Raw genomic sequence first — 26,446 nt, 5'->3', positions numbered from 1 at the left:
ATTCACTGGGAAGCTCAGTGTCCTGTTGCTTCTCCACCCCCCCGCCCCCAGCTCTTATGCAGCTGAGAACAGAGGGTATGCAATCACTCATACAAAAGGGAAAAAAAAAAACATTTACAATGTTTTTTTTATATCTATACACAAATGTTTTTTTTTCGTTTCTATTTTAAGCTGAATGGGTTGTTTTACAAGCTGATCGTTTACAATCACTTTAATGCCCCGTACACACGATCGGATTTTCTGACAACAAATGTTGGATGTGAGCTTGTTGGCTGAAAGTCTGACCGTGTGTACGCTCCATCGAACATTTGTTGTCGGACTTTCCGTCAACAAATGTTGCCTAGCAGGTTCTCAAATTTTCCGCCAACAAAACTTTGTTTTCGGAATTTACGATCGTGTGTACACAGGTCCGTCGCACAAAAGTTCACGCATGCTCGGAATCAAGCAGAAGAAGCCGCACTGGCTATTGAACTTCCTTTTCCTCGGCTCATCGTACGTCCTGTACGGCACCACGTTCCTAATTGTTGGCCAACATTTGTGTGACCGTGTGTATGCAAGACAAGTTGGAGCCAACAACCTTCAAACAAAAATCCACGGTTTTGCTGTCAGAAAGTCCGATCGTGTGTACGGGGGCATTAGTGTTCCTCTGAAAGACTACTTATTGGCATACTTGTAATAATGAAAATATTTTTACTTTTGTCGTTTTGTATACCCATTCACCCCCCCGTCGCCTCACCTGTTGGTGACAATGCTATTGCTGCCACTCTCCCAGTCCCCGGTGGCAGAGGTCCGCAGCAGCTTGTTCTTGCTGGTGTCTAGCGGAACTAGGAGGTACACCATAAGGTTAGCAAAGTGGATGGCCTGGCTAAAGACAGTGCTTTCCTCGCTCTGCACCAGTTCCATTTGCTGCTGCTTGCTGAGTGACGGCCAAAGACGCAACTGCTCGGCAGCGATGTCCATCACCGTGTTCTCCTCGTCTGAACTCTCCACTCCATTCTCCTGAAACGAGACACCAATAAGTCAAAGGCTTGGCATAGCACAAAGGTGTTGGGTCATATTGTTGATCAAAACGTCAGTCATTCATTTTCCTGAGGAACTATTCTAAAATTGTCAAAAAAGTTTGTGGACACCTGACCGTCTTGTCTCATTGAGTTGTTTGCAGGCTTATCCAATTCTATAACAGTTGGCACCTCCACCCACTTTGCAGCTATACCAGCCTCCACACTTTTCACAATATTTTGGAATGTTTATGTGGGAATTTGAGCCCATTTAGCCAAAAGAAGCATTTAATGAGGTCAGGTACGGACGTTGGTTGAGAAGACCAGGCTCATAATTGGTCAGAGTTTAAATTCATCCCAAAGGTGTTCGGTAGGGTTGAAGTTATGGTTGTGTGTTGACCACTTGAGTTCCTTCACACCGAACTGGCCAAACTATGTCTTTATGGAGTTTGCTTTGTGTACAGGGGGGGGCACAAAGATGGGTCTTTCCCAAACTGTTACACAATTATTCAAAATCTGATTCCATGTGCTTTTGATCTTGTAGTGTAGGTGTGATGGTCTGGTGCCCATAAATTTGTGGCCATGTAATTTATAAGTGCTGCAAACATCCCACTGCATATCTACCCTACCGGCTTGCTTTATATCATATTCTAAAAGATGACAGGTACACTTTAAAGCCCAACTGGAAGTCAAAGAAACAGACATACACTCGGAAAGCTCTGGAGAAACACATTTGGGAGGTGGTGGGATTTCCATGCTTGTTCAAACAGTTCGAAATGCAAGATGGTTTTTGCAAGTCAGCTTGTTGGCTCTGATAAGGCAAGCTCCCAGACGCCCCTTCCTCAATGGATACATAGAAGAGACCCAAAGTATAGAAATAATGAGCTAAATAGCTACGCCGAAGGGTTTAGCTATCTCCCCCCCATCCCGCTCTTTTGTAGCCCAGAGGATGTGGGTAATTTTTTGCCTCCAAAACACGTTGGTTGTTCTTGTATCTTTGCACTTTTGAGGGGCAACAAAATCCCCACCCAATCCCTTTCTTTTGTAGCCCAGAGGAAGAGGGTAGTATGAATAATAACATTTTTTTTTGTTTGGTGCTCGTTATTTCTACACTTAAAGGGTAACTCCACTTTCAAGAAAAAATAAATAGAGCAAATAAAAAAAATAATATATCACATGTAATTGCTACACAAGCCATATTGAAATTCAATGTTATAAAAAAAAAAAAATCCTCTCCATTTCAAGATGCAGCTTTGTAAGTTTCTGTAAAATTCAATGCAATATGGCAACCTGGAGGTGTTCTCTACGCCGTTGGTGTACAGACTACCACCAAAAGTTTAATTTACTGCTCGTGTGATTGGCTCGCTGATTTTCCCCAAACGTCTGCACTAAGGTACAAGTCAGATTTTAGGCATCTTCTGTAATAGGAATTTCATTTTTGGTGAGGTACTCCACAAGGGATAAATCCTCCTAAGGGATGCAGACACTACAACTTTATTCATCAGAAAACTGAGAACGCCCCAGGTGATTATAATGAACCAGACCCTCCCATTCACAATCAGACTGCAGAGGACATGGTTAAACAAAAAGCTATTTGTCCAGAGCAGGAACAGGTGAGAATCTGCAGTTTAATAAAATTGTTGCAATGTACATAGATCACCCAGAGGGGATTTTTTTTTTCTTCTACAAAAGTGGAGTTACCCTTTAAAGATGCAGTCAGACTTTGAAATTACACTCTCTATTTTCAGTCATTCCTTTGTTTCCTGTCACTGCAGCTGCACAGGGAATCTAAATATGCCTACGTAGTTAGGAGACACGAAAAATAATTTGGCCATAGATGGATCGAATCTTTTCCGGTTTGATCTATCTATGGGCAGGCTGTTTGTACTGAAGTCAATCCACCAATTGACTTCAGTACAACCAGCCTGTCGGATTTTTTTTCATGCGATCACTGCTGGTGGCTATATATTCCAGCAGTGATCATTGTGTTCTGCCAGCAGAGAAGGCACCCTGTGCTCCCTGCCGGCAGGACACAATAGCAGAGCGGGAAGGAAAAAAGGAATTTAGGCAGGACATAGATAATGCAACTTTCTTTCCAACAACCAGGGCAACACAGTCAGTGTACATGGGGTGGAAAGGAGGAGCCGTCCCTGCTGGGAGAACACAGTGATTACTACTAGTGGCTAAAGCTGCTGGCAATAATCGCATTCTGAAAATCTTACATGCTGGTTGTACCCAACTTGACGTATGGATCGAGTTTGGTACAACCAGCCTGCCCATAGATGGATCGAATCTCGGCTGGTCCCTGCTGAACCAGCAGAGATTCGATCCATCTATAGCCGGCTCAAAGCGGAGTTCCACCGTTTTTTTTTTTTTTTAGCTTATTAAAAGTCAGCAGTTACAAAAAATATAGCTGCTGACTTTTAATAAACAGACACTCATCTGTCCCACGGTCCAGCGATGCGGCCGCCCGAAGCCTCCGTTCTCTCCCCCTCCACTCTGCCGGTGCGAGCCGCGCACTGTGCATGCGCGAGCCGCCCTGCGCTCCGTCAATGGCCAGGCAATGTTCTGGGACCTGTCACGTGTCCCAGAACATTGCCGGGAGGGAGGGGCCGCCTAGGAATTGCCTAGGTGATTAGAAGCCCGGAAGGAGGAAGTGGGACAGGAAGTCCAACTCCAAACCAGGTACCCAGCCTCCCCCCACTAAAAAAATGACATGCCAATTGTGGCATGTCAGGGGGCAAGGAGTACTTAAAGCGGAAGTTCCATTTTTGGGTGGAAGTCCGCTTTAAGACTCTGCGATCTCAGCAATGTAACAAACCAGGGAAGACGCGCCACAATCCTTCCTCTGCAATACAACTCTCTGAAGACACTTGATGAGGGGTGTGGCTGCTACTCAGCTATGCCAACACAGAGCACTGTCGTGTGTGGGCAGAAAGCAGCATTTTCAATGACAGACCAATGTATTTTAAGACATATCCTAGCCCTAGAAGACTAAAAAGAGGTGTGAGACTTCAATTGGACTTTAAAAGAATGTTGTATACATACCTTAGGATTGGAATCCGGCTCCTGATTGGCATTTTTAGAGGCCAGGTAGAGGGATCGCACTTGGTTCTGAACATCGTTATAAAACGTTGTCTCCCAGAACTGCTGATTGGTCCATATGGTGTGATCCTGGACACACGTGTAGGCGAACTGGCTGACCCCCGGAGACAGTTTCTGTGAAAAGTAACAGAACGTTATTTACAAGCAGCAAATATGTTACTGCCCGACAATCGATACAGCAGGAAAATTATGAAATCTTCAGGATATTTTCCATCTTGATGATGCAGCTGAACGGTTCAGCGTACAAGGTGATGTTTAGCATTTTTTTTTTTTTAATGTGTCGAGAACAATTAAAGACTGGAAAGTAAGACGTTGAACACAACATTTGGATAAAACATCTTGTACGTGACCCAGTCAACAACAATCCAAGGTCATCTAGAAATGTTTCCCCAGGTCTTCTCTTCCAAGAAAGAGAGATAAGAGGGATGACTAAGAGATGTTTGCCATGGACTTGTCTCTTGTATCTCCCTGACTGTCTCCAAGTTTCATAAATTCTTTGGTAAAAACGTGACAAAGCTCTCTGAATTACGGAAAAAGCTGACACCACTTATGTAAAGTTACCCAACAACTAATTGGGAAAGCAGGTACCGGATAGAAAACCTAAAATATATTCTATTTAATTAAAAGTACATGTAGAAAAGACCAGGCGCCTAACGTATCATGCCTCCACCCCCACATATAACATACATACTACAACTAATATTCATTCACCCATGGGACTTTAAATACAAAAGTACTTTTTACTTTAGTTTTTGATACTTTGGTATTTTTTTTTTACCACAGCCATGAACTCTCTTGTGCCACCTCATTGGTTTACCCATTGGGCGACTAGGTCCCCCTCCATTTTGGAGGCGCTATGTTTTATTGAGTTCCAAGCTGGTTTGTAAGTCCCTCTTTAGAACATCAATATGTAGGGTGGTGGCAGCCCCCTGCTTTTCTAGGGAGTGCTTTAACCACTTGCTTACTGGGCACTTAAACCCCCCTCCTGTCCAGACCAATTTTCAGCTTTTAGCGCTGTCGCACTTTGGATCACAATTGCGCGGTCATACAATATTGTACCCAAATGAAATTTTTATCATTTTTTTTCCTACAAATAGAGCTTTATTTTGATGGTATTTGATCACCTCTGCGGTTTTTATTTTTTGTTAAAAAAAAATTAAAAAGACAGAATTAAAAAAAAAAAAAAAAAAAATTTTCTTTTTATATTTTGTTATAAAATTTTGCAAACAGGTACTTTTTCTCCTTCGTTGATGTACGCTGATGAGGCGTCACTGATGGGCACTGATGTGTGGCGGTGATTGGCACTGATGGGTGGCGTTGATGGGCACTGATGGCAGCACTGCTAGGTGGCACTGATTGGCACCACTGGAGGGCACTGATAGGTGGCACTTGTGGGCATTGACAGGTGGCACTTGTGGGCATTGACAGGTGGCACTTGGGGGCATTGACAGGTGGCACTTGGGGGCATTGACAGGTGGCACTTGGGGGCACTGTAGGCACTGGCAGGTGGCAATAATAGATGGCACCTGTTGGCACAGATGAGGCATATGTGCCTCCTTTCTCTTCGGGACCGATGTCCCTTTGACATAAGCCAGTGATCGGCTTGTTTTTGAAAACGAAACAGATCACCGAGGTTTTGTTTATATCATGTGATCAGTTGTCATTGGCTGACAGCTGATCACATGGTAAGGGGCCGGGACCGGCCCATTACTCGGATCTGTGATCATCCGAGTCTCCGTGACTCGGTGATCACAGCGCACACACCGCGCGCCCTGCAGGGTGCGCGCGGTGCGTGTGCACAGGGGAGGACGTCCCATGACGGCCTCCCAGAAATTGAGGTCCGCGCTGTAGCCGTCATTCGGCTATGGCCCGGACCTCAAGTGGTTAATAGAATTTATGTATTTTTTTTTTTAGCATATAGTTCTGTTGTTGGAGGCATCTATTCCTGAAGAAGTGAAAGTTTTCACGAAACGCGTCAAGTTACAAGATGCATTCCTCTACCGTATTGCAATTATCTTGGTTATGTAAAGCATGTACCTGGAATTATACCAGCTTGATGTACATTATACTGTATATTGTTACGTGTAACCCATTGGCTTGATATGCCAAACATTTTTGTGTGTGTACTTTATACATTTATGTGTCAAATCCTTGTACATATAAATATATACACATATATATATATATATATATAAACTGGATATTTTATGACTTTTGTATTAGGCCTCATTTAAAGTCCCATTGGCGAATATTGGCTGTATGTAGGATATAAGTACATGTACACTTACAGTTTTCTTTTAGACCCAAAATTACCTGTTGATCCTCCCAGGAAAGTCTATCCAATGCAACTTCCTGTGATAGGGTGACAACAATGCTGCACTGCTCATGAACTCAGAGCAGAGTTATCACTCTCATGTAGGCTGTCCCTGCTTGCACAATAGTGGGATGAGAAGCTGTTGCAGGGGGTGTGGTTATCAGCATTGTAGCCTTTAGATCACATGCATCAAACACGAGGCCTGTGAGCCGAATCCGGCCCACCAGGCCATTTCATGTGGCCCTCACACCTCTCCTGTAGCTGCAGCATCCCTCTTGTCTCCACTGCCACCCTGTGTCAGCAGCAGAGAGGACGACAGAACTGCACCGCCAGATCCAGCACTTTTCCATGCAGCTGCAGAAGAGAGGACAACAGAAGTCCTCCTACTCTCCTCCTCTCTGTACAGCTGCAGCACCACCTAGTCTCTGCCTCCTCTGGTCTCAGCATTTAGCAGACTCTGGCAGCCGACTCCAGCCCTCCTCTGGTCCTCCTCCAGACTCTGCGCTGCTTCCCAGCTCCTTCACAGCAGCTGCACAAGGTTAAAGGGGGGTGCACTGTGATGTAAGGGAGGGCCGGGGACTCTTGACTTCTAATGCAAGAAGGGGGGGGGTCCCCTGAATATCTAGTCTTATAGATACAACCAGCCCTTTGAGGACACCCATAATGCAGATGTGGCTCACAGTGAAATTGAGTTTGACTTCCCTGCTAAACAAGTGAACGTGTTTGTTACCCCAGCACTTCATATTCTTGATATGTACCTGCTGTACCATGTACTTGTATGAGAAAGTCTCCCGTTCTCTTTGTATTGCTTCCTTCATTTGAAATCCCTGGTGTTCCTGCCAGTCCCCCTTGCTTTCCTATTAAAAACTGACCACACTAGACAAGATAGCACACCGTGGTCAGTTCTCTAGCTATGCTGGGAACTCAGCATGCTCTCCTCCAGCGATCAGACTTGTCCTGACATGCCCCCCCCCCACAGCCATTCACTGTGAGGCTCAGTGTGCTGCTGCTTCTCCTCCCCCAGCTCTTATGCAGCTGAGAACAGAGGGTGTGTGCTCACTTATAAAAAAAAAAAAAAAAAAAAAGGGAAAAAAGGTATTTATTATGTAATTTTAGATCTATACACAAATGTTTTGCCTTTCATTTCTATTTTAAACTGAATGGGTTGTTTTACAAGGTGACTGTTACAATCACATTAATGCTCAACTATAGATAATACTTCCTAAGCCAGAGTCATTTTTTTTTTTTTTTTGGCAAAAGAAAAGATTTAAGCTATACGAACAAAAGCTGACCTTTGCCCACCAAAAAAAAAAAAAAAAAAAATTGTACTATTCAGACTGAGGAGGATTTACAGTTTTACCAGTAGAGGGCAGATCAATCTAATAAAACACATCAATCACTCATCTGCAACATCCAATCAATAAATTCCTCTTTTTCAAAACTATTTACAAACGGGAGGATAAAAATATCCCATTTCTAAGAACAATAAAGAGGATCAGTCTGACTCTTGTGGTAGCTGCACACAGAGTTTCCTTGACAAATATAACTTTGCTTGACAAACATATAAAAGCGTACAATACACAAAAACAACCCAATAAAAGAGCGTCTCTCAGTATATTGGGGTGTCAAACCACTTCAAAGTTTCTAAAAATGAGTTGTAATGAGGAGGAATTCTATTGTACGGGGTAACTGAGTGTTGGGTTTAAAACTAGTTTAGTTAGGGGTACACAGACCGCAATAAAAACCCCAACTCCATTCAAATGTAAATTTATTTTTTGGCTTTAGATACACTTTATTACTTAAAGCTAAAACCGATCATTAGGAACCATTAGAACCTCAGTGATGTTGTACTGCGGTGATCAGATTGGGAGCCTGTTTGCTGCTCTTTTGTGTATTAATTTGAATTTCTGTAATTTGTGACTTTCTTCCAATTGATTCCCTTTCCACCCAATACAAAAAATGTGAAGGTGAATATAGAATGTGACCCCCCATTGCAGTATTCAGGGGCGGGTATGAAGGTGCTGTACATGGCATTGGGCTGTGTGAACTCTGTGTCCCGGTTAGACATTGCAGCTCTCACTAAAAACAAATATAAAGATTAAGGTCAGGTCAAGGTAAGTTGTTGTATAACAAAACTGTGCCAAACGGTCATTCTCCAGACTGCCGCGCCGCTTAATATTCAATGTGGCCGTAGTTAAGCTGCTTGCTGTGGACACAGCGCTGCAGAACACAGCCTAGCACTAAACTACGGCTTATATTAAAATCGGGTCACTACCTTAAACCGACTGAACAGATCTACCAATTCTCCGGGATTAGGGTCGGTCCACACTACAACGACTTGGGATCCGACTTGTCAGCCCTCGAGTCGCCCCAAGTCGCTTGACTTTGGGAAATCCATTATAGTCAATGAGAGCATTCTAATGTACACTACCGAAGTCGCTCCGACTTCAAAAAAAGGTTCCTGTACTACTTCAATCCGAATTCTAGGCAACCTGTACCCATAGAATTCAATGGAAGGCGCCTCCAAGTCGGAGCTCCATCTATATTGAAGCGACTTTACAGGAAAAGAAATTAGTTTACCCAGGCAAACCCCTCCCTCCCAGAGAGCTGATTATTCTGTGATTGGCCACAGCCAAAGTCGCCTGTCCTTGAGGCGATTTGAAGTCGCGCTGTAAGTTGATTAAGTCGCACTGAAGTCACCTTGCAAAGTCGCGCTGAAGTCATGTTGCCCCTATGTGAATCGGCACTTAGGCTGCTTTCACACTGGGGCGGTAGGGGGCGTCGGCGGTAAAATAGCGCTATTTTACCGCGGTATTCGGCCGCTAGCGGTGCGGTTTTAACCACCCCGCTGGCGGCCGAAAAAGGGTTAAAATCACTCGTATAGCGCGGCTATAGCCGCGGTATTGCCGCAGTATAGCCGCGTTGTCCCATTGATTTCAATGGGCAGGAGCGGTTTAGGAGCGGTGAATACACCGCTCCTTCACCGTTCCAAACATGCGGCTTGCAGGAGATTTTTTCTTCTCCTGCCAGCGCACCGCTTCAGTGTGAAAACCCTCGGGCTTTCACACTGAACAAACAGCAGCGGCTGTTTTGGGTCGGTTTGCAGGCGGTATTTTTAGCGCAATAACGCCTGCAAACCGCCCCAGTGTGAAAGGGGTCTTAGTGAAATGCTTTATTTTTCAGCTTAGAATTGTCACAAGTGAGGCATATCATTAAAATGACTACAAGCAGAAATAACCTCTATGGAGCTTGCCTTGTATTTTGTTCTAGCAGTCATTATGTAAGGCAGTGATATGTAGATGGCCACTAGAGGGAGACACTACAGATATGCATATTAGATACAGTCATGAAAATAGAGAGTCTGAAGGACAGACTGCTTCTGCTGTGCTCTCCCGTTATACAACCCATGGTGCTTTGTGAATCCTCTGTCATATGTGGAACATTTTATTTGTAAAACAAAGATTGTAAATAAAAAATATTATACAAAAAAAAGTTGGATAACACCAATTTTTTTAAATATATCTTTTACTGCTATCACAAGGGATGAACAACATCCCTTGTGACAGAATTGGCCATGACAGGTCCTCTTTATGGAGAGATCTGGGGTCTTTGAGAAGCCGGTAACGGCTCGCTTACATGAGACCGAAACCAGAAGTGACAAAATCCCTGTCACTTTCAGTTTCTGATGTCACACAGTTGGAGGAACATCATCAGTTCCTCTCAAGGCTTCATGCACACTACAGCTTCTAAACTTGGAGTTTAGGAGCTTTTGGCATTTTTTTTTTTGCCAAAGCTCCTAAACTGAACTCCATAAAAGCCAATGTGTCCATGTACACATAGGCTTTTTAGGATCTTTTGGAGCTGCTGCGGTTAAGGGAGGTTCAACCTCCCTCTCTTGAACGAGGAACAATCGCGTTCAGGATAGGAGTGTTTTGACCACCAGCCACAAAACGCGGTAAAATAACGGTTATGTGCGCACGAAGCCTCATTGTTTCCCAGGATATGGATGTCGCCGGTTGCATTCCTTACCGGGCTTCCCCAATTGCACGGGAGAGCCCGTTAAACACGGTGACGGGTGGGGATGGGACCCCCTTCCACCGCCTGTAAAAGCAACCCAGCAGCTCTGTAGCCGCTAGGATTACTTTTATTTTGTATGGAATTGCCGGAAGAAGGAAGTGATATCTCAGTCATTGCTGCAGCTGTAGCGATGACCGAGATATCAGCCTTCCTGTCTGTGAACACATATATGCGGGGTCTTCAAAAAGTTTCCTCACTTTTTTATGTTAAACGGAGTTAAGAAAAAAAAAAAAAAAAGGTCTGGAAACTTTTTGAAGAACCATCATATATATATGGCAGACAGAAAAAACATAAATGTTTAAAAAGTAATCCCCAAACCACCATGAAGATAAGCTTGATTCAGTGAATGAATCACTTCTCAGGAAGGCGGTAGAGTAATTGCTTCCAGGCCAACAGCAGGCGAAACTGCACCTCCTGAATTCTTTTTTTTTTTTTCCAATAACAGCAATTTTGCAAGGAACTGACATGCTGCAACTGCAAGCCAATCGTTTGACTTGTGGCTGCAGGCGCAGTCCCACCGACTTCAATGGGTGAGTTTGACAGGTGGTGCCATCTGTCAAACTCATCATACTGAGGCAGATTTATTGAAGTAGCGATGTGTACAATCCCCTCTGGCTGCCTTGTTAGGTGTTTTCTGTGGGCAGTCAGGGGGGAGAAGGTGGTGAGAAGAGCATGTTTACCACCTGTGTGAAAGAGGTTCCATTGGAATTTACTTTTTTGTAACTTTCTGAAACTAGCCTATTGTTAACGGGAAACTTTGATGGTTGGGGGGGTCCACTTTTTTTAACATTAATGTTTTTAAGTTTTTAAATGGTGCTTTATAACTTTTGTATATATATTTTTTTATATATATATATATATATATATATATATATATATATATATATATATATACAATTTTTGTTTTACAAGTAAACATTTAATACAGTTTGCACCTATAACACAGGATCCACAAAACACCATGGGTTGTATAATGGGGAGCACATCAGAAGCAGTCTGCCCTTCAGACTCTCTCTATGTGATTCAAATACCTGATGTTCGCCTCTGAACACAGCAGGCAAGTAAAAGGGGGGTCACAAATGCATTCTATTGCAGGGATAGCCAACCTTGGGACTTTAGCTAATTTGGAACTACAAGTCCCACGAGGCATTGCAAGACTCTGTTAGCTACAGGTAAGACTCCTAGAGGCAGAGGCATGATGGGATTTTTTTCACCACAGCTGGAACATAGAGGTTGCCTACCCCTGTTCTACTTTGTGTGTGTGTGAATTGAGCCACGACATTTGGATTCTGTAACATCTTAACAGAGCAGCTAAGAACAGAAAGGTAAACATGTGAAAAGGATCTGAAGTTCCCCCTGCTACCCAGAAATAAAATGAAGAAACATTCATGTACAGTATAGTATTTCATTTTTACCACCGAACTAGCAATATATTTTTCAAATATCCTAACTATTAGAGAAAAAATATATGCAAAACCCGCTATACATCTCTTTTTAACACAATGTACTCTTATAGTTATGTGTTATTCTGAAGCATGCAGAATTTCTTCTCTGCAACCATCCAAATTTTAGATTTGTTCACCTAATTGTCCCAAAGGTAGTGACGACAGGCAAACAGGATATAAGAGAGGTTTTCCTTCCCCATAATTATGCATAGAACTTTTTAATTAACTTTGCATTTGGCAGAGCCCTTCGAACTGCCAAAACAGAAGGATTAGAAAACAGGATAAACATATTCCGCATTGTATTCAGATAATCTCTGCATAAGACGTAACCGCTATTTCCAGGTTAGCGGATAAAGAGGTGGGAGGGAGGCTGGCAACTCCGCCTATAATCCACAGCCAGGTGCTGAGAACGTGGTGGCGCTTAGTCAGCACTAGATGATGCCAAGTGCCGCAGTAAAATACCTGCATACTATAGGAAATTTTCGCCTTAAAAGGAAACTTCCATTCTGGACCTTTCCACTGCCTTTGATACGGTTGACCACCCCCTCCTCCTCAAAAAACTTTACTCTTTTGGTCTCCATGACTGTGCGTTTCACTGGCTCTCATCTCCTACCTATCCCACTACACCTTCAGTGTCACTTACAATTCTACCTCCTCCTCTCCTCTTCCGTTCATCGTCGGGGTCCCCCCAAGGTTCTATTCTTGGACATCTATTCTCAATCTACACCTCCTCCCTGGGTAAGCTAATAGCCTCCCAAGGCTTTCCAATATAATTTCTACGTTGATGACACCCAAATCTCTCTCTCCACCCCTCAGCTCGCTCCATCAGTCTCTTCACACATCACTAATTTACCAACAGACACATCTGTCTGGATGTCACACAACTTCCTTAAACTCAACCTGTCCAAAACCGAGCTCCTAATATTTCCTCCCCCACGTGCCTCTTCCCCCGACTTCTCTGTCAAGAGCAACGGCACAACTATCAACCCACCCCTGCATGCCAGGGTGCTAGGTGTAATCCTGGACTCTGAACTCTCCTTTCGGCCCCACATCTAATCACTTACCAAAGCTCCGCAACATCTCCAAAATACACCCCTTCCTAACAAATAAGGCCACAAAAAAGCTCCTGTTTCACTCCCTGTATATCTCTCGTCTTGACTACTGCACTCTGTAGCTGGGAAAGAAGCTAATGATCAGCTCCATGTACAAAAATGAAAGTAACGCCAAAGCACTTAAGAAAAAAAATTGAGCCCACTACCACATACGAATGCAAACATACATTTCGGGGGCGCCTACGTAAGAAAACATCCGTTGTGCTACACATTATATAATATTAAGGACATCGGACTAACAATAATTCTAGGGCAGTTCTTCCTGATTAAAGTGATTTTAGACTTATAATTTTTAAAAAATAATAAACAACAGTCATGTCATACTTACCTGCTCTGTGCAACTGCTTTGCACAGAACAGCTCCAATCCTGGCTCCTCCTGCCTTCTGAGTAACCCCTAGCAAGCATACTCATGTGGGCTTACTCTCGAGCACTACTGGCTGCGTCCATAGGCACAGACAACGGCCCGCTGCCTCATCACTGGATTTGATTGGCAGCAGTAGAACCAATGGCTCCCACTGCTAACAATGTGCCCTGTGAGGAGGGAGAGAGCAAAGAGCCCCTGCTCTCATGCACAGCACTGGATCAAAACCAGGCTCAGGTAAGTTTTGGGGGGGATCAATAAAGAGTAAAAAAACCTTAAAGCTTTATAATCACTTTAACTTTAAACTAATGACCTGTTGGGACTTTAAAAATCATCACCTATGGAAAATTTGAGCGAGAATCGGTCACCCAACACCAATGATGCTCTAGGGTCAGGACGTACAGTGTCTCACCCGAACAATGAGGTTGATCCAGGGCAGGTGGCCTGCAGGGCTGCACCTAGCATTCAGGGGAGGATGGCATGCACCACTGTCCAGACCTGCTCTGCCTCCCACCCTCTTCCATTCTGTTGGAGTAAAGTTGGGATCTATTGGAAAAGAGGGGGCTCTGATGGAAAGGGTGGGGCTTCTGCTGTGATGAAAGGATTCTATGATGGGAGGACTGACATGATGGGGGACCTCACGGAAACCTGCTCTGCCTCTTGTCTTCTGCCATGCTGCTGGAGTAAGGTTGATCCTTAATGGGAACAGGGGACATATACGGGGTGAGGGGTGGACACTCTGTTTAGAGGGTTGGGGCTTTTGATGCGATGAGATGATTCTATGATGGGAGAATGCTACTGTCCTGATAGGGGATCTCATGGAAACCTGCTCTGCCTCTTGTCTTCTGTGGGGCTGCTGGAGTAAGGTAGCTCTCTGATGGGAAAAGGGAATATATACTAGGTGGGGGGGTGGAAACTCTAAATAGGGGTTTGGAACTTCTGATGTGATGAGAGGATTCTATGGTGGGGTGGTGGTGGATGCTGCTGACATGACTGTGAGGCCTCACAAGGACCTGCTTTGCCTCTTGCCTTCTGCCATGCTGCTGAAGTAAGGTAGAGCACTGATGGGTAAAGGGGACTCTGATAGAAAGGTTTCATGATGTGATGAGAGGATTCTATGATGAGGGGCACCACTGAGGTTATTGGGGGACCGGGGGTCTGACATGATGGGGAGGACTTTGACGTTATTGGAGACCACTACTGTGAAATGAATTTGATCGAAGCAGTTGGTACCATTTACATCAGGAGTGACTCAAGATTTTGTGTACTTTTAAAGGGTGCCATAAGTCAAAAATAAATGAGAAATTCTGATTTAGAAAAAAGGGGGACAGAGGCATTCATAACTCGGGTCTTTATCCCATTCTCCAAGTTGCTGTGTCATCCTGGAAGCCGGGAGCAGGCAGCTGCCTCGGCTGGGGATAGAGGACTGTTCTGCAATCCTGAGTCATAAATTAAATACACACACACATTCCAGAGAGCCCAGCGAGGAATGTGCCTCTTCTGTCCTTATTTCCCAAGACACTCCACTCATTCCTCGCGCACTCATTCTTTAACAGTTTGTTTCGTTATATTGCATTCTTCTGGGCCAGCGTATTGTCATGGGGAAATTATGTTTTTTTTTTTTTTTTGGATGATGTTGATGAATTGTTACAGGAAGGACTGGAATTCCATGTACAATGTCTCCAGAAATACATAGGATAAACTGGCCAACTACTATTCCAAGTATGGCTTGGCCAGCTGCTCTGGAATTCTGAAATAAGGAAACTTGCAACAAATTTTTAATAAGGAGATGATATTAGAGATGAAATGTAATCTGCTTTTATTTTGCCTTCCCTGGTTCCTATCTCCCTCTCATCAACATGCTAATAACAGTGAAGCTGGGGAGGAAAGGAATAGATCAGGGATATGCAATTAGCGGACCTCCAGCTGTTGCAGAACTACAAGTCCAATGAGGCATAGCAAGAATCTGACAGCCACAAGCATGACACCCAGAGGCAGAGGCATGATGGGACTTGTAGTTTTGCAACAGCTGGAGGTCCGCTAATTGCATATCCCTGGACTAGATAATGCTGGACATTCTCTGGCCAGGAAATTAGACAGGCTCTATCTAACCAGCTTCAGCTTCTACAAATTTGCACGACTGAAGGGAAGAATGAAGGCCAGATTTAAAGTGCACCTATACTTGAAAGCTATTGCTGATATGTGTTATAAAACGTGTTGATATCCAATACAATGCATTGAAACACAGGTAAAAAAAAAATGCGACAATGCGTGTGAACGTGTGTTGATTAGAGTTTTAATACGCTTCCATTTTTTAAAAAGGAAAATGCATCGGGGGAAGAAATTCATAGGTGTGAATCTGGCCTAGTCTCCCTCCAGTGCTGGCTACATGTCTAAAAGACTAGGCAACTGGCGAAGGGAAAGATCTGTCAACCTAAACTTAGACAACATTAGAATGTGGAGGCCAGCTTGCTCTCAGCGTATTCAGTCTATGAGAAATATTGGGGTTGATTTACTAAAACTGGGAGGGTGAAAAATCTGGTGCAGCTGTACATGGTGGCCAATCAGCTTTTAACTTCAGCTTGCTCAATTAAAGCGGGGGTCCACCTATCGTTTTTTTTGAGTTCATTTACAAACTTTTCTTCTCAGCATTACATACTCACATATTGTGTGTAATATGTCCGCCTGTGTCAGATTTCGTCGGAAAGAATAACTTATATTATTCACTGCAGGTGGTTTCCATCTTCATTGTGGGCATTTGAAGCCCACAAGCATTTATTTCCTGGATGTGGTGAATGCTGTGCTCCCAGCATTCACCGCTCGTTCTTGCACATGCTCAGTGGCATCCTGGGAAGCCTGAGACTAGCTCCCAGGAGTCTGGGAGAGGCTAGAAACACGCCTACTCCCACGGGAGGAGAACCAGGAAGTGCAAAGAAGAATAGAAAAATAAAAGGTAATTACGGCGATTTAAATTTTTTTAAACGGCATGTCAGCATCTAGGCAAGGAAGAGAATACATACAGATATTGTTCAAAATTTGGGTGGAACCCCGCTTTAAGCTTGGACAGTAAAACCTGGAAGCAGATTGGTTTCTATGCAGAGCTGCACCAGATTTTGCACTCTGCAGTCCTTGTAAATCAATATGGGCTACACAGGAACTGGCACCAAGATGGTCCGTGGACATTAGGAGGTGTGGGTTTGGAGCGGCGCCATGGATTTGGGTATGCTCTGGAATAGTTTTGCTTAGACTGGAGTCCTTTATGGACAAAACCAACAACAGGTCTCCTTGTTAATAATGGTCCGTGTCCCTCCCCCCCCCCCCTCACCAGGGGTTCAGGTTTGACTTTGCCTTGAACTGTGAGTTTGTACTGGATGAGTTTGGTGATATTCGGCAAGTGAAGACCTGAAGCTGATTGGTTTCTATGCAGAGCTGCTCCAAATTCTGCACTCTCCAGTTTTAATAAATCAATCCCAGAGTGTTGCTCCTCCAGGTTAGATACTACAGCTTCATCTCATGGCCTTTGGATGTCTACCCCATATCTCTGAACACGTATGCAAACCATTATAGGTTTAGCATATAATTTTTGTTCATTAAAAAAAAAAAAAAAAAAAGGAAAATATAGTAATGACATTTTTTTGTCTGAGCCAATTAAAATAAATACACTCATATAGAGGCTAACCCGGCTGTTGGCAGCAATATGTTTTTAGTACATTCCTGAGTAAATTACCTCTTAAACATCTCTTATAAACCTTGAAAAACCCTAAATAAAGGGTAACTTTAAAGTCTGAATGTTATGTATGTTGATAATGGGATGATTACTATGGATAGATACGTATGTATACTGGGTATTATCCCTTTATTTAGAGTTGTGCAAGTTTTAATAAAAAGACACATATTGCTCAGGTTACCTATTGAGTTGGAGGAGTTTCGAAGTTTGCAAACTTAGCTTAAAGAAAATATTAAAGACAGATTTTACTGTGTTGAGTGCCGAATGTGGCACATTTGTAGGGTTGTTGGCATTCGGTTTGCCAGATCCTTCTAAAAAAAATTTAAGAAATTGGGGAAAAAGAAAACCCAAATGGGATGTTAAGGTACACAAACAGAAGTCTTCTCATTTGTTAAAAATTCCACAATATTTCATTAAAGATTCTATTTATAGGAAAGACTCAGGTCTCACCAAATAATATTTAATATTGTTTAGATAGAATAAGACCAGAGAAGCAACAAAAATGGCGTAAGGACTGAGGGATAAAACATATCAGGAGAGACTTCAGGAACTTAAAATGTTCAGTCTGGTGTGACTGAAAACATTAAATACATGAAAGGTATGAATAAGGCTCAGGAGGGCAGTATTTTTTAATGTCATCCAGTGCCCAAGGCTAAGATGTCAAACTGTGCCTCCTTTTCCCCTTCCAGGTGAAGGAGGGGATGGAGCTAACAGCATGCCGAAAGTGTACATAATGTTTGTGGCATGTGCTGACATAGCGCCAATGGTTAGAAGAAAAAATGTCCCTGTGTCTGTGGTATCACTGGAAAGAAAAATGCTCCTGTGTCATGGGTGTCACTGGAAGAAAAAATTGTCCCAGCATCAGTGGTGTAACTGGAGGAAAAATGTCCCTAATTTGGTGGTGTCACTGGAGGAAAACAAAAATGCCTCTGCGTCATTGGCGTCACTGGAAAGAAAATTGACCATGCATGGGTGGTGTAGCTGTAATGAAAAAATGTTCCAATATTGGTGGTGTCACTCAAAAAAAAATAAAATGTCCCAGCATCAGTGGTGTTACCAGAAAGAAAAAAAAACGTCCCTGCATCTGTAGTGTCACTGGAAGGAAAAAATGCCTTTGCGTTCTATAATATCATCCGTTTTATGTGTTTGACAATTAATCTTTATTAAAATAATGCCAAATTTTTAATAGCTCAACCGCTTCAGTATGTATACCTAAAAAGTCCCATCTGGTTCTTTATTATTATGATTATTATACAAGATTTATATAGCGCCAATAGTTTGTGCAGCACTTTACAACATGAATTTATAATTTTTCCTATAGTTATTCAGGATGTTGGTAGACTCTGATGTGAGTTGATCAGTGGAAACTATATTGATTTATATATCATTTCAAAATAGAAATCATTAAAAATGTTAACACAAAAACTTCTATAGAGTGTAAAAAAATCCACCTAAATATTACCATCTATGGTCAATGTTACACTCTCAGACTAGCAAAGACAAGAGGAGAACATCAGGGCAAAACAATTTTGACTGCTGAATGCGGTGACAGCATGGGTGTCATGGTGTACAGAACATGTGGGCCATTAATGAATTTTCCAGAAATTGAGAAAATGAAGTCTAGGAATGGAAAGATTGACTTGTAGGAATGACAGACACAATAGCAACAACCCCGTCTGCCCTACTTAACCTTTGCTGACTGGGTCACACGAGGCCGCATGGCCTCATTACAAACCACTAGGGGGGTACAAAGTACTTAAATACTCCCAAAAGGATAAGAGGTCAAAGTCAATATGGAACGAGGTTTCACATAACAAAGCCCAACATTTCTTCCTTTCACCACTGAAGTGAAGGATAATAGAATGATTAGAGAATTATTTCAGGCCATTGATGTCATGCAAACCGGAGATGAAAATAAAATTCCCATTTTAATGGAGCGTTTCAATTGCATGATAAAAAAAAAGAAAAAGCTTCAATCAAATTTATGAAAATATGTAAAAATTGTTTATAGTAAGTAAGAATTAAGTAAGGAATCTGTATTGTGAATAAATAAAGACAGATGGGCAGAGGGGCTGACCAGTCAGGAAAGAGGGCAGAGGGGGCTGACCAGTAAAGACAGAAGGGCAGAGGGGGCTGACCAGTAAAGACAGAAGGGCAGAGGGGGCTGACCAGTAAAGACAGAAGGGCAGAGGGGGCTGACCAGTAAAGACAGAAGAGCAGAGGGGGCTGATCAGTAAAGACAGAAAGGCAGAGGGGGCTGATCAGTAAAGACAGAAAGGCAGAGGGGGCTGATCAGTGAAGACAGAAGGGCAGAGGGGGCTGATCAGTGAAGACAGAAGGGCAGAGAGGGCTGACCAGTGAAGACAGAAGGGCAGAGAGGGCTGACCAGTGAAGACAGAAGGGCAGAGGGGGCTGATCAGTGAAGACAGAAGGGCAGAGAGGGCTGACCAGTGAAGACAGAGGGGCTGACCAGTGAAGACAGAAGGGCAGCGGGGCTGACCAGTAAAGATAGAAAGACAGAGGGGCTGACCAGTGAAGACATGGAGTAGAGAAGGGCTTACCAATGAAGATGTGGGGTGATGAGAGGGAAGCTCACCAGTGAAGACAGAGGACAGAGAGGGGCTTGGGCAGAGAAGACATTGGGTGGAGAGGGCCTGACCAGAGAAGATGAAGTAGAAAGGGGCTGACCAATGAAGACAGGAGATGACTAAAGACAACAGGGGTGGAAAGGAGCTGAGCAGAGAAGACAGGACAGAAATGGGCTGACCAGACAAGAAAGGACAGAAAAGGGCTAACAAGTGAAGACAGGGGGCAGAGAGGAGCTGATCAGTGAAGATCAGGGGCAGAGAGGAGCTGATCAGTGAAGATGAGGGGCAGAGAGGAGCTGATCAGTGAAGATCAGGGGCAGAGAGGGGCTGATCAGTGAAGACAGGGGTAATGAGGGAAATTGGGTTGACCAGTGAAGACAGGGGGCAGAGAGAGGCTGAACCGTGAAGATGGGGGGGGGGGAGCAAAGAGGGGCTGACAAGTGAAGATCTGGGGGAGAGGGGGGTTGACCAGTGAAGACTGTTGATTTGATTCTTGCTGTTGAATAATCATTTTAATGCAAAAAATCTTTTGAAATTATCAAATCCACAATCAACTGACCATTCATTGCTGTACGCGTAGTCAGCATTAGACGGATCCCACAGTTTGCAAGAATCTATGAAAAAAATAGTTGACCAAGTTGGGTATTTGTTTCCAACAATATGAAGAAGTTGTACCCTAACCACTTACGGACCGCCCGCCGTGGTTATACATCACTACTTTGATGTTAAATACCATTGTTAGAGCAGCAGATTTTTTTCAACGGCGGGCAGTCCGCTTTAAAACTGTTCTCCGTGGCAGATTTGCCCCCCGAGATCACTTTTATCGATGGCGGGAGGGGTGCACCCCTCCCCCCCTGCCGCGCCCTGGTCATCTCTGCCACTTATCGAAAGAAGAAAAAAAAAAAGCTATTTTTTTTTTACCTTTTAAGTGTAAATGTGAGATCTGAGATCTTTTTGTCCCCAGATCTCACATTAAAGAGGTCCTGTCATGCTTTTTTTCTATTACAAGGGAAGTTTACATTCTTTGTAATAGAAATAAAAGGACAGTGTAAAAATAAAAAATAAAAAGTAAAATAAATAATAAACATTTTTTCGAAGCGCCCCATCCCTCCGCGCGTAGAACAAACGCATACGTAAGTCGCACCCGCATATGAAAACGGTGTTCAAACCACACATGTGAGGTATTGCCGCGATCGTTAGAGCGTGACAAAGTATTGCAACGACCATCATTTTTTTCTCTAGGGTGTCTGGAAAAAATAAATATGGTTTGGGGGTTCTAAGTAATTTTCTAGCAAAGAAAAACTGATTTTAACTTGTAAACAACAAGTTTGAAAAATAGACCTGGTCCTTAAGTAGTTAACAGGGATCTAGAACAGCTAATCCAAAGCAACACCCAAGTCAAACATATCATCTAAAGTCTAATATAAACGTAATGGAGGGTTCTTTGGCTTTAGAGTATTTTGGTACTTAATAGAGGATTGGTTATTTACTTTAATATTTATAGACTCAAAAAGGCCCATCAATGTGTAGCTGCAATAGGAGACATAACTTGCTTTCTCTGTCAATAGAATACAGGGTCACGTTTCACAGTCGGTGACCATGATTCATCAGACTCCTCAAAGCCGTTAAAGGGGCTCCTGACCAGTCATCATGACTTAATAATTTCGAATACTACTTCAATGGTTTCCTTTTTATGTTAGCACTCCTGTCTGTATAATATATCCAAGTTATCTCACTGAACCATCTCAAACAGAGCTGGGCAAAGAGGAGGAGAGCCGTGTGTAATAACCTGAACCTCAAAAGTTACTCACGTATTTGCTACAAATGAAATTTGTGAACATGCACTGGGAAGTTCCCATGGTCTCGTTGAAGCCCACACTCAACAAAATGTAATATATTGCAAGTTACCAGTCCTTAGATGTGGTGGCTGCATTAGTTTTCTTTTATAGGGCTTTTTTTCTTTATTTTTCCTGGTAATCCTGTCCTTGAGTGGCTACGCCACTCACTCTACTGTATCTACAGAGGGAGCCATGGATGCCACCCCGCATGCTCGCTAAATTTGGTCTACAAACGAGTAAATAGGTCCTTGTCTCTTCATCGAGATCAGTGGTTCCTAACCTTATTGAGGCCAATTCCTGGTAAATTTTTCCAAAACCTTCCATGCCCCAACAGTAAGGGAAAATGTTTATATTAACACAATAAAAGTAAAGGTATTGGAATGCTAAAAGGCTCTGGTTGTGGCTGAGTGTCACTGTGGGGGAATGGGGGTTCTGAAGTTAGTTTGGGGACTTGGTGGCTCTCTAGAGCAGTGGTTCTCAACCCGTGTCCTCAGGACCCACTAACAGGCCAGGTTTGCAAGATAACTCAAATACATCACAGGTGATATAATTTGCTGCTCAGTGATTGCAGTATTCTAGTCTGCATCTCCCCAAGGTAATACTTAAAATCTGGCCTTTAGTGGGTCCTGAGGACAGGAGTTGAGAACCACTGCTGTAGAGTTTTCTAGAGGGAGCTGGGGGCAACTGAGGAGGATGGGGTCGCTGGAGGGGGATATGGGTCTCTCCAGGAGGCTGGGGGGAACTGCAAGGACTGGGGAGTACTGTTGCACACTTTTGGAGGTTGGGGTCTCCATAGGGTTCTGAAGGCACTGCAGCAAATTAGGGGGCACTAAAGGAGGTAAGGGGATCCGCAGGTGGCTGGAGGCCACTGATCTAGATTACATGGAAGATAGGTCAACTGGTAGTTTACAGAAGACAGTTTTGAAAGGCGATAGGCGTGTTTGTGCTTTCAGCTCACAGGAAGCGACTGGTAAGCTCCACGATTATATATTATATATATATATTTTTATCTCTTAAGTTATTTATGTAGCGTCTACTTTTAGCTATAAACACCCCAATCTACCCACATTCTGTGGCCCAATGTATCACTCAGAGAAGGTTTTGGACACTTGGCGATATTCCACAGACCAACCCTAGTGGATTCAGACCATTATACCAAATCTGTACGACAGCCAAGTCACAGAGATCAATGGCAAGTTGGACAAACGAACACATAAATGTCAATTTCGGTTTTAATCTTACCAATCTGACCCGAAGATTTAGTTAGATAGAATGCTAAAAACATATGAGTACAGGTCCACTTTATTGTTTCTGATGAAAGCTGACATTTGTTTTGCTGGTATCGACCTTGTGCACGCTGAATCTTTGCCAAAGCAAGATCCCAGGGCTGGCGGAAAAACCGATAATTAGGGATGAAATTGTTGGTTCCCGCATCCATAAATAACTGCAGATTTTGGAAATAAGAGGATCAGTTTGGTACGAGGCTCAGGCTGTGTGATTAGAGAGGGGGGGACAGTGATGAGAGTCATCTATTCCGGTACTCTGAACCTGCTCTCTACAATAATACGTTTTGTCTTTTCAGCGATAATTACCAGCTTTGCAAATGAAAGGCGGTCAAGTGTTCCCCTCTACTGTACAAAACCTCCAACTTGGCAGAGGAGTCAGATAAGCTCTTTCCTTGGTTTATAAATACATTTTCCCATGAATCCCTTCATCTCCGATCTCAGAAGGTTGCTTGACTTTTTACCAGAATTGCTGACTGCCAATCACATTTTAAATATTAAAAGTTTTGTTTGCAGTTAGGTAAGGTGGACCTTGCCAGATTATTCAGCATTTTATTATTTAACAATAACGAGTGGCTTTAATTATTGAGGACAGGACTGATTATTTTTTTAGTGGGTAAATATGAAATGATGAACATTAATATTTCATAGTCTCACTTCTTAGCAGCAAATGGAGCTCTAGGTAACAGTTTACATGTTATCCAGGCTCTCCTAATCCCACTTAGCTGAAAAATTCTGCTGTTCACAGAGCTCAATAGATCAAGTTGATATTTACAAATGTAGCTGAGTGAGAGCTGTGACTCCTTCCTCCACTGAAGCTGGCCATAGACTCAGCCACATTAGATCAGTGGGTGGCCCTGTCGGTACCACTCTGCCCAACATCCTTTGACTGAAAAATCAAAGGAGCCAGACTGAAAATTGTTGGCAGAATATTGCCTGTATCCAGTCAGATTGTCAGGGCTGGCCTCAGCCCTTCCTTCTCTGAGCTAGGCGCTCAGCTGTCGGCTAATTGCCAGCACATATCTCTCCACAGTTACTCACCTGTTGATGATATCCTGCTCGTCAGTTCTGCCTACTTAAGCCATCCAGTCCAGAGAAGAGCCCTGACACAGATGCAAGAACCGCTTGGGTACAATATAATGGTCTTTCCAATCCAAGTGACTGCATCATCCTGTTTTTAGCCCTAATGAAGGGGGAGTGCCGCACCGCACGAAACGTGTTGGCTGTTACAAAATAAAAGTCTTTTAAAAAGTCTGTACAATTGGGTGTGGCGCTCCCATGCTTTCAAAACTTCATCATTATACAATAGAGACAGCGGGAGACTCAACAATCCTTACTTTTTAGCACAGATGGAAGCATCTGTTTCTTTAATTCAGCCTGCAGGGTGAACAAAAAACTATTTTTGTATTGCTAGCTTGAGGCGGTTCTTTGTGTACTTTCAATCAAGTGGAATGTGAGGGTACCTAAACACTTTTGAGCCTATAGCCTCATAGTTGTATGTCTGCCGTGGGAGACCGAAGATATGCCTCGAAGAGCACCAGTAGATTCATGAATGTATTCAGCCATATAGGGGTGTCCGTTTTCCTTGTATCTTTAAAGAGCAGAACAAGGCATTGATGGGGAAAAGGTCAGCTGAAGGAAGACCACAGGCAATAATGATGACCAGTCCCTTCACCCTCTATACTGCACTTCGATTTTGATCATTTATTCTTTGATGCTTCCAAAAGAGACTAAATCTAATGCCCTGTACACACGGTCGGATTTTCCGACAGAAAATGTGTGATAGGACCTTGTTGTCCGAAATTTCGACCGTGTGTAGGCTCCATCACACATTTTCCATCGGAATTTACGACACACAAAGTTTGAGAGCAGGCTATAAAATTTTTCGACAACAAAATCCGTTGTCAGAAATCCTGATCGTGTGTACACAAATCCGACGCACAAAGTGCCACGCATGCTCAGAATAAATTAAGAGACGAAAGCTATTGGCTACTGCCCCGTGTATAGTCCCGACGTACGTGTGTTACGTCACCGCGTTCAGAACGATCGGATTTTCTGACAACTTTGTGCGACCGTGTGTATGCAAGACAAGTTTGAGCCAACATCCGTCGGAAAAAATCCATGGATTTTGTTGTCGGAATGTCCGATCAATGTCCGACCGTGTGTACGGGGCATAAATATGCAAGTGTTCAAGTTCTTTAGGAGAACATGATGTCAAATCAGAGACATTAGCTGAAACAGAAGCAGGAAAGGTGGTAGGATACTCTCAAGTTCATGTACACATGGCCAAACTTGCATGCACCACTTTGCCCAGAAAATTGTTGCGACCCCAAATGTTTATTTATTTATTAAAATGCTTAACCTACGCAGTCTTACCTGAAGGCCTCGATGCGTTTCTCATGTTTATTCCTTTTTGTTTGTACTGGTATCACACAAAAAAAAGTGGTGAAACAAAACACCAAATCTAACAAATTACATGCAAAACTCCAAAAATGGACAGGACAAAATAATTGGCACCCTCAATTTAATATTTGGTAACACACCCCTTGGAAAGAAAAAAAAGCAATTTTCTAGCACATAATATTGATTTTACCTTGTAAACAACAAATGTCAGAAAAAGGCTTGGTCCTTAAAGCGGAGTTCCACCCAAAAATGGAACTTTCGCTTTTCCGGTTCCTCCCCCCCGGTGTCACATTTGGCACCTTTCAGGGGGGAGCAGATACCTGTCTAATACAGGTATTTTGCTCCCACTTCCAGGCATAGATACCTGAGCCACCCGGTATGTACACCACTCTCCCCCCCCCCGCTGTCTTCTGGGAGACACACGGGTCCCAGAAAACAGCAGGGACCAGTGGGATAGCGCAGCGCGAGTAGCGGATGCGCAGTAGGGAACCAGGAAGTGAAGCCACAAGGCTTCCCTTCTTGATTCCCTTACCGAGGATGGCGGCAGCAGCACCCGACAGTCGAGGGATAGATCGGCTTTGGGTGCCGACATCGCGGGCGCCCTGGACAGGTAAGTGTCCTTATTTTAAAAGTCAGCAGCTGCGGTATTTGTAGCTGCTGACTTTTTAAAAAAAAATAAAAATTAGGCGGACCTCCACTTTAAGTGGTTAAAAGATACAGGTGAGTTTAATGACAAATTACAGGAGCATCACAAACTTGGAATGCAATTATTTCTTAAAATTTAGAGAAGGTGCCAATCATTTTGTCTAGTCCGTTTTTGGAGTTTTGCGTGGAATATGTCAGATTTGGCTTTTTGTTTCTCCACTTTTTGTGTCATACCAGTACAAACAAAAGAAAGAAACGCGAGGATGCTTGAACATTTGTAATTGCAACTATTTTCAGGGCAAAGTGGTGCATTATCTGACAAACGCAAGGGTGCCAATATTTTTGGCCATGACTGTATGTATTAAGGAATACCAGGGCTGACCCAAACGGATCATATGACCAACGCAAAGACAGACCCCTCCCACCTAACATTCCATTGGAGTATGAGTATTGGCAAGGCCCATATCAGTAGCAAGGTTTGCTAAAATCCTTCCAATGCACATACCACCTGCTTCGGATCATTAAACTTGTTTATTCTCAATAAACCTT

At 43.3% G+C, this 26,446-nt stretch overlaps 1 protein-coding gene across 4 annotated transcripts in view; it reads right to left on the bottom strand.

Moving 5' to 3' along the window:
* The window catches only part of SBF2 (SET binding factor 2), a 514,395-nt gene that overhangs the window by 108,186 nt on the left and 379,763 nt on the right, over positions 1-26,446 (bottom strand). For all 4 annotated transcript variants that reach the window (XM_073604094.1, XM_073604095.1, XM_073604096.1 and 1 more), the window contains exons 18-19: positions 4,047-4,217; positions 737-999 (exon numbers count right to left, since the gene is read on the bottom strand). In XM_073604094.1, coding sequence (XP_073460195.1) covers positions 737-999; positions 4,047-4,217 — 434 coding nt within the window. The remainder of the gene's footprint in view (positions 1-736; positions 1,000-4,046; positions 4,218-26,446) is intronic.

This window comes from Aquarana catesbeiana, linkage group LG11, assembly GCF_042186555.1.
Source record: "Aquarana catesbeiana isolate 2022-GZ linkage group LG11, ASM4218655v1, whole genome shotgun sequence".
In the NCBI taxonomy this organism is placed as follows: domain Eukaryota; kingdom Metazoa; phylum Chordata; class Amphibia; order Anura; family Ranidae; genus Aquarana; species Aquarana catesbeiana.
Note: the sequence above shows the minus strand (reverse complement) of the source record. Positions and strands in the feature narration are given on the sequence as shown.